The 13,133-nt window shown below is 37.5% G+C and overlaps 1 protein-coding gene across 2 annotated transcripts; it reads right to left on the reverse strand.

Moving 5' to 3' along the window:
• Positions 1–717: 717 nt before the first annotated feature.
• LOC307124037 (uncharacterized protein) lies at positions 718–8,309 on the reverse strand. 2 transcript variants are annotated; one of them, XM_079813002.1, is made up of 6 exons: positions 7,802–8,309; positions 7,330–7,650; positions 7,165–7,248; positions 4,125–4,232; positions 4,022–4,047; positions 718–3,930 (listed from the first exon to the last, which is right to left on the reverse strand). In XM_079813002.1, exons 1-6 carry the CDS (start codon positions 7,839–7,841, stop codon positions 3,499–3,501), a joined length of 1,011 nt encoding a protein of 336 aa, XP_079669128.1. In that variant the 5' UTR covers positions 7,842–8,309; the 3' UTR covers positions 718–3,498. The 2 variants fall into 2 exon arrangements, with proteins under 2 accessions (XP_079669128.1, XP_079669129.1); XM_079813003.1 differs by lacking the exon at positions 7,330–7,650 and having other exon boundaries at positions 1,411–3,930; positions 7,802–8,035.
• Positions 8,310–13,133: the final 4,824 nt, after the last annotated feature.

The raw sequence follows: 13,133 nt of genomic DNA on the forward strand, positions 1-13,133 counted from the left end.
AAAAAGGCATTTTTTATAAGTTGAGGTTAGGCACTTGGAAACGAAACGGGCTACACAATCTAAACAAATAAAAAAATAAAAATAAAAACATGCAGGTCGTCTTACCATACACCTCTCCTCAAAACGAATATAAGTCCGATCTTCAATTCCCGCGCTATATACACATTTAACGGAGTTCACGTCAAAGAAAGCAAAAGATATGAGCTGCATTTTATTTATCAGTTAAAAGATCAAAGACCGAAATATGAGAAAGCAAGCACTGCTAAGATCATTTAATCTATATTAATTTTCTGATGCTCATTCATGTTTATTTGCCGTTGTAACTGGTATTAAGGAGGAAGAGAAGATCCGTCCATGTGTCTGCTTCTCTTCACTCTCAGAATAAAAGGTATAGTGGAGGTACAATTTTGTTCATTCAGGATCAAAAACGTATAACTGCACCTTTAAAGGTACACAATTGGTCCTTAGGGTACAATTATACCATTGTTTTCCTCTACTTAGAGCAGGAGTAGACAAGATCAGTCCTAGAGAGTCACTGTCCTGCAGAGTTTGACTCCAACCCTGATAGACATCTATAGAAGCTCTTATTGAGAATTAACAGAGGTTTAGATGTTGATGTTTTAGTGAAAATGTTTGGTCGCCATTATGGTGATCAGTGTCATACTTTCTTGCCAAAAGATCAGACATTCTGAATTTCTGATTTTTAAATACATTTTCGGGGAGAAAAGTTTAGATGCACACATATATCAAGAATCAGCATATGAATCTCAACAATGGTGACATACTTAATGCTGCAATGCATGCTGGGAGCCATGAGTTTTATACTATGGTGGCTTAGTAGGGTTGGAGCAATTTTGAGTACAAGTACAATTTTGTACTCTCTTTTTTGAGTGTTGAGCGATCTCACGCCACACCACCAACACAGTATTTATGTTTTTGATTTCCATAATAAAATGGATGTAATTTGAAATCTGACACTTTGTTTCATATCAATAGTAACAAAGCAGAAGGACTATTGCGATTTATTGGATGGGAGGCTCTAAAATGTTCTATGGCTAATGGCTAATTGATTATTGGGATTTAAGAATCAGACCTGCAAACTCCTGAGTAAAAAAGGTGGCAGTGGGGGGAGGGGGAAGTGTCTGTCCTTGAATGAATTAAATTATATCTAAAAGTTTATTGAAGATATTTCTGTAAATTATATAGGGAGCCCCACATTAATATTAAAAGGTTAACAACAGAACCCAAACTATTAGCCTAAATTCAGTTGCTATTTATTTTTAGGTATAATAATCAACACTCAAATAACACATTGTATGCAAACATGTAAACTTCACATAAGGCAGTTGTTGCATTAACTTCTAAATCTAATTCGAAATAGTTTTTTTTCTCCAATTTGTTGTTGAAATATAATAATGTATACACAGTGTCTGTCATTTTCATGACAGGTTTATTTAACATGCATGAAATAATCAAGACATCACTAACAAGTTAAGTAGAATATTATTGAATATATAGGCTAATATAGAGCATATATTTAGTGAAAGAGTTGATTTCTCTAGTGAATAAAATTCTGTGGACACTAAATGACTGCCTGAGGTAAATGTGATGCTAATGTTACATGATATTGTTTAGTTTACAAGCAGTTATATGGACGCGTTGAAACTCTGATTGAGCGATTACACCACATATATACATGACAGTAAGCTGTAATGTATCCTCAGCATACCTTCAGATGGTCATTCATGTTTATTCTTTAGTAAGAGATGATAGATCGCCTTCACAGATGATCGCGTTGCGCGGCCGCTTGAACTGTAATCAGTGACCAGTCACGCCACATAGAGCGTCAAAACGGCATGTAGCGTTTGAATTTCGTGATAAAATGGACTGAATACTTAATATGTTCGTGTGGGAACTGTATGAAGTGTGTTCCGCGCTTAAAACAAGCCGACTGTGAACTGTTAAAGAGTGCACCCGGAAACTGTTCGGTAACGTTACATGCGTGCCCCCCCAAAAAAAACTCTCCGGTTCTACACGATTCACGTAAATGACCCAATTGACCAAGAAAACGGCAAGTTTGCAGGTGTGTAATCTAATGAATCGCCTCACATCATCTCATGCCGCCACAAAATTAGTGGCTAAAAACCCAGGCGATAACGTGAGCTCCACTACCAAAGGAGTAGAATAGTACTGATAATATTTACACTATAGTAGGTAGGGGTGGGAATCTCTAGGCAGGCACCTCACGATCCGATTCGATTACGATTCAGAGGGCTGCGATGCGATTATAAAACGATTATCGATGCATCTTTTTCTCTATACAGATTTTATTTTTTTCTCACATGGTAATTTTAAAGCAAAGTATTTGTAATGACCAATAATGAATTTACTTCCAATATATTTGGAACGTTATATCTTGGCTCCAAAGTGTGCAACATAGCGCGAAAGCCCTGGTTCTCAACGACTGAATACGGACGCAAAACATTGACAGTAAAATTAGCGATAGCGCTTGTAATCCGCTTTGCCCTTTCCGAGCCGGGTGGAAGCTTTGACTCCATCGCCTGCTCAATGGTCCTCTGGTTGGCAGCAACAACTACCGGTAACAAGCGTTTTTCCTCCTCTGGGTGGAAACGGGTAATGTGATTCCTCATGTTTGTTGTGTTTCCAAAATATTTCATTTTCGTTTTACACAACTTACATATGGTGTGGCAATGTCATTTTCCCCTTCATAGAAGCCAAAGTGCTTCCACACGCTTGCTTTTAATGTTGAGGGCGCCGGTTGCATCATGCGTATCTGTTATGAGCAAGCCACAGACTGTCTGGGTGATGCACTTTTTTCGTTCCGTATTATTACGTTAGCAACATTTAGAAAATCTTTTTTTTTTTTTTACATTTGTGAATCGATTCAGAATCGCCCACGTCCGCATTGCGATGCATCTAAGAATTGATTTTTCCCCCCACCTATAATAGTAGGTCTACTGATAATATTTACAGTAATGTATTGAATTTGATAGGTGTCTCTCACATTGTCCCACAGCAACATTACAATATTGTAGATTAATGTACAATGTTTATAATAATAATTTATTCTATTTTGTGTCCAATTCATTCATTTAACATATTTAGCATATTTTATATCCACGTTATTTGACATATTTGAGAAAAAAAAAAACAGTAGTTACTTTCCCTGATAATTAGTTACTTTTATAATGATGTAACTCAGTTACTATTTGTAAGAAGTAACTAGTACCTGAAACGAATTACTTTTTTAAAGTAACGTGCCCAACACTGCCCGTTTCACATCGCAAAGTGATTTGTATTTGCCAGTGAATCATTTAAAAGATTAATTCACAAACGCTGATCCATCCAATAATAAAACAGGTCGTGATGATTGAGACATCGACTCGTGATCTTTTAAATAGACTAAAACAATGACCATTTGTAAGAACCTCTAGTTTGCAGTTTATTTTGTTTAGTCGTCGGATGTTTTCGTGATTCTCAATTTATACAGAATCGTGGAGCATTAAGCGGATCATCGTCTGTTGTGATGTTTTGTGTTGCTGTTGGGTAGATCAGTTCTGTCCTGCTGTACTGTGTTGCTTCAGGCGACTTTATATTGGCATAAAAATCAAAGTCTGTGTCTGTCACCTGATAGGTCAAGTGGGTGTGACTGGGGTTTGAATCCGGCTGCTGATTGGTCACTGTGGGGTAAACAGTATAATCGCTGTTGAGGTGTGAAGCAGGCGTCTGATTGGATACAGATGCAGGCGTCTGATTGGATACAGATGCAGGCGTCTGATTGGATACAGATGCAGGCGTCTGATTGGATACAGATGCAGGCGTCTTATTGGATACAGATGCAGGCGTCTTATTGGATGAAGACGATGCCATGGTGAAATCTGTGTTTGGAATCTCATACATGCGGTCAGTCTGAAAAACAACACATACATCTATAATTTACACTCTGTTGACCAATAAACTATAATTTAAAATGTATTTCTGACAAGATTTTAACACTCACCTCTGTGTTGTGCTGCACATTTGTAGCTGAAGAGATAGAAAAGACTGAGTCAAATCAATTCAAACACTAAAAACAGGACTTTAAAGCCACAGACAAACTGTACCTGTCCCACGTTTCCTCTTCCTATTCCTCTTACTCAGGATGAGTGACGTTACAGAGCACAGAATCAAAACCAGCAGAACCGAAACCACAACGACAGCACCAGGAATGCCTGTACGCATCATTTTGATTAATCATTTTGATTATTGTCCTGTTAAACATGTAGTAATATTGTAAATATATAGTTGTTATATTGTGTATATCTTCTCTTTACGGTTGATGTCAAACCAAGTTAAACACATGAAAGCTGAATGTGTCTCAACAAATGTTCAAACCAATTTCCTTTCAAAGAGCGATCGTGTGATCAGAGATGAGGCCGTTGCATTATGGGTAGTGTAGTTTGTGTGCTTGGTTGATAGTAGTATTTCCTTTTGTTGTTCTTACGGTTTCTGTTCGACGAGTCAGTTCTATGATATAATCACAGTAGACAAACACACATAACATTGTTGGCTCTGTGCTATTGCTGCATATGAACGGAGGATGTGTTTTCTGTCCGTCACACTGATGACTGATAATCACATTACATTAGAAGACACTAGAGCTGCAACTAACGATTTTTTTTTCTGTCGACTAATCTAACGATTATTTTCCGGATTAATCTGATGTTCTTTTTTTACTGATTATTGCATTTCAAAGAGGGTAGTGAATTTGTATATTATTTTAACATGAAATCAATGAATGATGACAATATTAATTGTATTTCAGGAAGGGTAGTGTACTTAAGCCATTTTATAATGAAATATATGAACACAAGAAGCATTTTAAACATTATGTATAACTAATGATACTATTCATCATAAAATGTATACAGAGTAGGCCTAACTAGGAAATGTTGATTACTATAATAGTTGAGTATGATTTACGTAATGATTTGTGTCAATAGTAAATGAAAATGCACTTGTATTTATCTGCAAAAGGTTCACATACGGGAGCTTTCAGCAGTGTTAATGTATAACTAGTCGTCTATTTTGAAGATATACATGTGCATAAACAACAACTAAAGCTGCCAGAAGTTTTTGCCCAAACTTCAAAGACACATTTAAATGATTAAAACTAGAGGCATATCTTAACTTTAACACTACTTTAATCATGTAAACAACCTATATAAGGCATGTTATATTTGCATATGTGTTTGGGACCCGGTCGCATTTGAAGCAGATATATGCTGCCCATTATAAATAAAAGCATGAGACGTACTGGGGTCGGAGAAGAACACCGGAAAATGTGACAGAATGGACAATATTCGTCTGTATTTGCAATACACATGCCACGGTTCAGCTGCGTGAGACGAACACTGGCGAAAAGGGCGCGCGCGACTCCTGCTCTCCACACACACAGCTTCTGCTCTGCCACCGCGTGCTGTGTGAAACCGGCGTTACAGAGCGTACAAAGCACAGTTTTATTCGGCTTCTGTTTAAAGTACTCCCACACTTTTGAATGTCGCGGTCTGGCTTTATATGATAAATGATCATTTTCAATATGCCAGGGAGCAGAAGCCGCCATTATTCTAGATCTGTTCGATTCTAGGACGTAAATAATGTGACGCGTCGACGCATTTCACGCATGTCGATGTATTTTCGTAGTCAACGTCATCGTTGCAGCCCTAGAAGACACTTTATTATCTGCATCGATACAGCGTCACTTTGGATAAAAGTTTCTGTCAAATGAAAAACACACATGAAGTAAAGCTGCGCTCATGTGACGATGAATTCACTCAGAAACTGCAGAGCAAAGAAAGTGCTAAAGAAAACGGTAAAATGGCACATTAAAGGGTTAGTTCAGCCGAAAATACAATTTGTGTCATTAATTATCCACCCTCAAGATTGATGTGCGAAGACGTGACAGTTTAAAACGCTTAACATGAAAAACGCTTCTCTTTAATGCATAGTAATAAACCATGCTACGTACAGAAAAGCAACGCGTTTAATTTTCTGAAAACTGCTATAAAGAAAATGCTGTGATATTAAAGCTACACTGTGTAACTTTTTTTGTTTATTTTTAGCTAAAAACACTTAGTTCTTTCAAAAATATATGTGTTCATTAATGTATATTTACTTCTTTCAAGTAATTAAGTATTCTCGTAAGTTTATAATATGCCATTGAAAATACATATGGGTAATGGGTTTGAATGCGGGTCGCCATGTTGCCCCTCCATCTCGAAAGTACATTAGCCAAAGAGGGACATACCCGTAAATTCAAGCTTCGCCTTTGGCGTTTTAACACTCGATGGCACCGTGTCGAATGTGGACGAGGTCGAACTGGAAGCCATGTTAAGCTACACTGTGTGATATTTTCCCCCATCTAGTGGTGAAGTAAGGACATGAGAGCGATCAGTGTCGTGGATGGGGCTTCATGGAGTTCTGTCCAGCAATGGAACCGAGGTACTGACTGAAGAGATATTGCATGAATAAAGGATAAATGCACTGCTTCCACTGGTTTGATTATTTACCGTTTCATGTCAAGGAAAAGTTCCATGTTTACCACAGCACAGCTCGCTCGGAGCGTTCAATAATATGCTGGAAAACTTATATTAATATTTGTTTCAATCACTGAGTGAAGCCTGCTATATTTGACAAGAGTCACGACCTTAAATTGCTGGCACAAAACTCTTGATCAGTCTCAAAATGTGTTTGTTCATTTAAACCGTTATGCGCAGAGAGCGTGAGGGCGAGAGAGTGAGGTCTGCGGTCATTAGTTGATTTACTTGTTTTTGTGTAGGTAATACGTTGTCAAATATATGTAAACTTAAATAGACTACCTATACAAGTAGTTATGTCTCTTTGTATTCATTTGTCCTGTTATTGACGTAATGCGCGTCATTGATAAAATGCACAACCAGATGTTCGAATAGTTTGAATATTCATGCTTTTTTTAGAGGGAATATTCGAACGTAATTTTTTAGCAATTTTAACAGCCCTAGTGTGTGCAGGTACCTGTGCTGGTGTGGTCAGTGTGTGTGTGTGTGTGTGTGTGTGTGTGTGTGTGTGTGTGTGTGTGTGTGTGTGTGTGTGTGTGTGTGTGTGTGTGTGTGTGTGTGTAGTTACCTGTGCTGGTGTGGTCAGAGCTGGCGGTTGTGAATGGATGAATGGTGGATGTTGAGATCTGGACAGCCCTTGTTGTCTCTGGAGCTGAGAAATGAAGAAGAGCCGTCACGCCATTCAAATACATTCATAACACAATAAACAGTGTTTTTAATGAATATCAGGCACCTCTGATCACATCCAGATGGATTTCATGGTAGTTTTCAATTCCATATCCAGCTTTACAGCCGTACGTTCCAGCATCTTCCATCCTCAGGTGACTGATGGTCACTATAAATGATCTCTGACGTTTATCCCTCAGTGAGAATCTGCCATTCGTGGCAAAGGTCTCTATTCCATCAGATTCTATTAAACTGGTGCGGCTACTGTAAACTCCTTTGTAAAAGTATTTGTAAGAGTATTTATTTCCTTCTATATAAGGGCACGTGATCTCCACTTGTCTTCCCTCTGTTCCTGTCACTGTAATGTTTTCAGACCGTGAACTGCTCACTGCGCGCACACACACACACACACACACACACACACACACACACACACACACACACACACACACACACACACACACACACACACACACACACACATTACATATATTAATATTAGATAATAAACAGGTTTAGTAGAGATCTTGAGCACTTACCCGTCAGCAGAAACACACAAACTGTCAGCAGGAACTTCATTTCTTCATCAGTTCAGTTCAGTAAATCAGTCTGAAACTCTCTGCAGTTCCTCACAGCACTTTCTGAAACTCAAACACCAATAATACTGGCGATTTAGGCGTTGAGAGTCAAACTCTGTGTGCACCAATTCTGTGCAACCTTGTTTTTTCCTTCTTTCTTGGCTACACCCGTCGAAATGGAAGTGCGATTGCGTCACCGCGGCGCGACGAGGGCTGTCCCAATCCCTGCGAACGGGAGATGGGCTAGGCTAGGCTAGGCCGTAAATGATCCTCGTACTTTCCCTCTTCGCGGCCCAGGGAAGGAAGGACGTACGCCGCATTCGAACGAGCCCTCGTTGCAACAAATTGGATTTAAGCTGCCGTGAAACGCCAAAGAGGAAGAAGAAGAAGAAGAAGAAGAGCCTTCGTCGCGCCGCAGTGACGCAACGGGCACAGCTACCAATAGGCTTGTTGGAGATGCCCCTCGCCTGAAATTCAGCCGGGACTAGTCGGCTGCAGTGCAAGAATTTTTTATTTTTTTATTTTTTTTATATATAATAGAGGAGATATTTACTCTTCTTTTCTCCAAATCTTTTTTTTTTTTTTATTCATTCAAGAAGTAACAAATTACAATAGTGCAAACACACATCTCTTATAAATCTATATTTTTCCGACAATATGCTTAATAAACAACAATCATAGGACAAAAATGGAAATAAATAAAAAGAACGGAACATACAGAGAGAAAAAAAGAAAAAAATTAATAAAGAATAAAAAAGGCACCCATAAAATAATCATGTAACATGAAAGATCTCATCATATTTCATCAAAAAAGACGTACATTTTCTATTTTCAATTATTCTTAGTGATTTGATTAAATACTCTACTTCGCATAAGAAGTCTATACAAGTAGGAATTTTCTTAAGAAACCCTGTTTGTGAAAGTAAAACTTTGCCACAAGGATAAGGAAGTTAACAGAAGATTCTAAAGATTTGTTTGGGTTTTCAAAAAGACTTGATGCATAGATTACAGTTCATATTAATTTTAGAAAAACAATAAGAGCTCAAATCATTCCAGAAAATTGATGATACCTTACAAGAGAAAAACAAATGACAGATGTCTTCATTTTCATTTTTACAGAAGGTGCATATATCATCTACATCACAGTATTTGGATAAAAGTGCATTACAAGGGTATATATTATGCAGAATTTTAAAATGCACTTCTCTCATTTTATTGGGTATGCAATATTTATATGGTAGTAACCATGTTTTCCTCCATTTAATGTTATCTATTATAGAACCCCAAAAAATGTCCCCCTTGGAGTAATTACATTTCTTGAATGAGAGAGTTGACGGATACATTTGTTATTACAATCTTTACTTAAAAGGGAAAAACCTCCTAAACATAAAGATAGTTGTTTAGAACATGACTCATGGGTTAGGGAAGCTTTCATCAGACATATTAAACCACTTGGAATAGCCTTTATAACAGAGTTAAATTCTTTAAACGGGACAGGGTATTGGTAGGTATTCATAAAACTCTCATAAGATAACAGATCACCATTACAGTTTACAATAAAAATTATGTTTTTATTAAACCATTTATCAAAAAAAAGGGATCTATTTCTAATTTTAATATCGGAATTATTCCATAAAATGGTTTTGTGGGGGGAAAAGTGCAAGAAGTCCTCGCTGCAGCCTGTAGCACGATGACGTAGCTGGATCATCCAATATGTACCGATCTCAGTTATGCGCATGCGCTGGTCTTAAATGGCATGAACGCTCAATATTGTATTGGGATGACATTCTAACGTGTGAAGTACTAGTACTGATAAATAATAATACGTCATTATTGATGAATAAGTAATTATTTACATGTGTGATGCTTAAGTTATCCTAGTTTCACTCTACATACATGCAACATTTTAAATCACACAATTGTAGAGCTTTTAAACCCAAATTTGATGGATTAATAGCATGGCATCACCACAAGTAATATTATTTTTTTAATGTGTATATAGAACATTTTAAAATAAAGCCATTTTATTTCATTCAGATCATATTTTCTGTTGAGTGGAGGCAAAAAGGAGTCAAGTTTTTGTCTCTAATTTTAATCACAAAGTTATAAAACAACAAGGTCTTTTTAAAAACTTAAATACATGTACACATTCAAGGAAAATGCAAAAATAATAAAAGCACCAAGAAAAAAAAAAGTTCTTAATGATATTTTGTTTGGCAAGTTCAACAAACTGATCACAGCAGTCAGATCAAGCAGTTTTATATGAACTCTAGTTGTCCTTGGGGCTGTAGTGATTGTCGTCACAGATGAAGCAGTCTGCTGAGCAGTAATCCTCAAACTCTTTGGTTGAGGAAAATGCACACTGGATTCCTTTTCTTCCATCTCCAATATAGCCTGGAGCGAAGTCTTTAAATAAGTCCCCGCAAAGGCACCTGGTCAGTTGATATGGCACTCAATAAATCTCCTTATGCACTCCAGTTAAAGGGATAGTTCACCCAAAAATGAAAACTCTGTCATTTACTCACCCTCAACTTGTTCCAAACCTGTATGAGTTTCTTTGTTCTACTGAACACAAAAGATGATATTTAGAAGAATGTGTTTAACCAGCCAGATAGAGCAACCATTGACTACCATAGTATTTTTAATATTAAATTAAATATTAGTCGTTACAAAGTCCATCTCACTACAGTGGCTCTACAATAACTTTATAAAGAGACGAGAATAGTTTTTGTGCGCAAAAAAACCCTAAATAACGACTTACATAGTGATGACGATTTCAAAACACGGCCTCATGAAGCTTCGAAGCGTTATGAATCAGTGAGCCGAATGATGATTCGGATCGCGTGTCAAACCGTCAAACTGCTGAAATCACGTGACTTTGGCGATTCAAACTGCTGAATCGACTCACTGATTCATAACGCTTCGAAGCTTCATGATGCCTTGTTTTGAAATCGGTCATCATGATATAAGTCGTTATTTAGGTTTTTTTTGCGCACAAAAACTATTCTTGTCACTCCATAAAGTTATTTTAGAACCACTGTAGTGAGATGGACTTTGTAACAACGTCTTTAGTGCCTTTTAAGGGTCTTGAGAGTGAACTGTGCATTGTGCTAATGTAGGCCTTTCAGAGCCATCAGATTTACACTAAAATATCTTCATTTGTGTTTAGTTTAGGGTGAACTAACCCTTTAAGAACATAATAGCATGTGGACAGACCGCAGGGCTAATGTAAAATGAACCTTATATATATATATATATATATATATATATATATATATATATATATATATATATATATATATATATATATATATATATATGTGCTCATTAATGTATATTTACTTCTTTCAAGTAATAAAGTATTCTCGTAAGTTTATAATATGCCATTGAAAATACATACGGGTGAGGGTTTGAATGCCGGTCGCCATGTTGCTCCTCCATCTTGAAAGTACATTAGCCAAAGAGGGACATACCCGTGGATTTCAAGCTTCGCCTTTGGCGTTTTAACACTCGATGGCACCGTGTTGAATGTGGACGAGGTCGAACTGGAAGCCATGTTAAACTTGGACTAAATCGGCCACCGTAGGAGTTAAAGGCGGCATGAAACGGAAGTTGAGATCGTCTTTTTCTCCTTATTGTGACGTATATCCGAGTGAAACGGCCTCTGAAATTAGAAAAAATTTAGGGCGGGGCTTGATTTCGTCCTTCGGGAATTAATTGGATCGTTGGAAGTTGGGCGTTGTTAACAAAATGGAGGCAGATTTGAATGCCAGTTTTCGCTCAGTTGTGGAGGATTATTCTCCACCGGACTCACCGCCAGTAACATCACATGCAGCATTTTTTATTGAGGAGCCTGATGATGAGAACGAGGGCGAGCAGCTACATTTTCTGGAAGAAATCACCCCGTATTTATACGAACCTCTGCCGGCCGCGAACCAAGAGAGGGACCAAGATGACGCGACTGATGGTCAAGTTCACTATTGTTAATAATAATATTGATAATAATATTGCCTGTGTGGTCACGTCACTGTATATAAAAAGATTGTTCATATTCTTAATTGTTGAAAAGAAACATTTAACGTAAAGGGAATTTCAATCTTGTGTCTGACGTTTAATTACACAGTTTAAATGGCAAATTCTGATAATGTGAACATAATAAATCAGAACATAAAGAACCTGCAAATGATGGTAACGAAATTACGAGCAGGTGACGTTGCATTTATGATGCCAGTAAGTCATGGAATTACCAATATATTACGAATTTAGTACGTATCTGGGACGTCCTTGGTTATCTAATAACGTTAGGAGATTGTACTGGCGACGTTGTGTGTTGGTAATTTGATGGCAATGATATTACAGGCATGCAACGTTGTAGTTACGTTGTCATTGAGTCATAAAATTACCAAAACATTACGTGTGGAGTACGTATCTGGAACGTTGATGGTAATCTTGTAACGTCCAGAGATCGTACTGACAAGGTTGTGAGAAGGTCATTTTATGGTAAGGAAATTACAGACAAACGACGTTGAGACTACGTTGTCAGTTGGTAAGCATGAAATTACCAAAAAGTCTGAATAAATTACGTAACTGTTACGTCGTGTGTTAGCTGGGTGTACATGTGTGTATATATATATATATATATATATATACACACACGATACAATAGCAATATATATATATGTATACACATATATATACGCACACACACACACAGATTTAAGCAGTAGATAAAGAGTGAGGATAGATTCAACTTGCTACAAATCAGAAAGAGGAAAACCCAAAAACATTATAATTGATGTTATATTATATATTTATCACTGCAACAAACCTTTTTCGTTACCGTTTTAAAGGTTATGGACAAATGTTCTGAAGCTCACCCCCAACCTGAATGCATGACTCAACACCCTGGGTTCGAAGCAGTCTGTCTCAATCCATGGGTTCTGCAAGTTGAGTATGCATCAATGCTCCAGTACTATGGCGATTATGACCAAGACGACCTTACAGAGGAGGAGTAAGTAATATATTGAATACCTGAGCCATTACTATTATTCTGCACAAGTCATGTCAGTAATGTACACTTTACATCTCAATTTGTTAATCGTAACTGGTTGAGAAGTTTACTACTATTCCACTTTCAGACGATACCGTCACACTGCCTACAGGACATTTGTGAGGTGGTGCTGGGGCTACCTGGGGAAGAGTGTCCGCGTTGTTATCCCATAAGAAATACATTTCCTTCTGAACATTACCAAGGATGCCAACTGCCTCGGTTACATGCATCATAGTGTTTCAA

Source organism: Gobio gobio, assembly GCF_949357685.1.
Source record: "Gobio gobio genome assembly, chromosome: 3".
Classification (NCBI taxonomy): Eukaryota; Metazoa; Chordata; class Actinopteri; order Cypriniformes; family Gobionidae; genus Gobio; species Gobio gobio.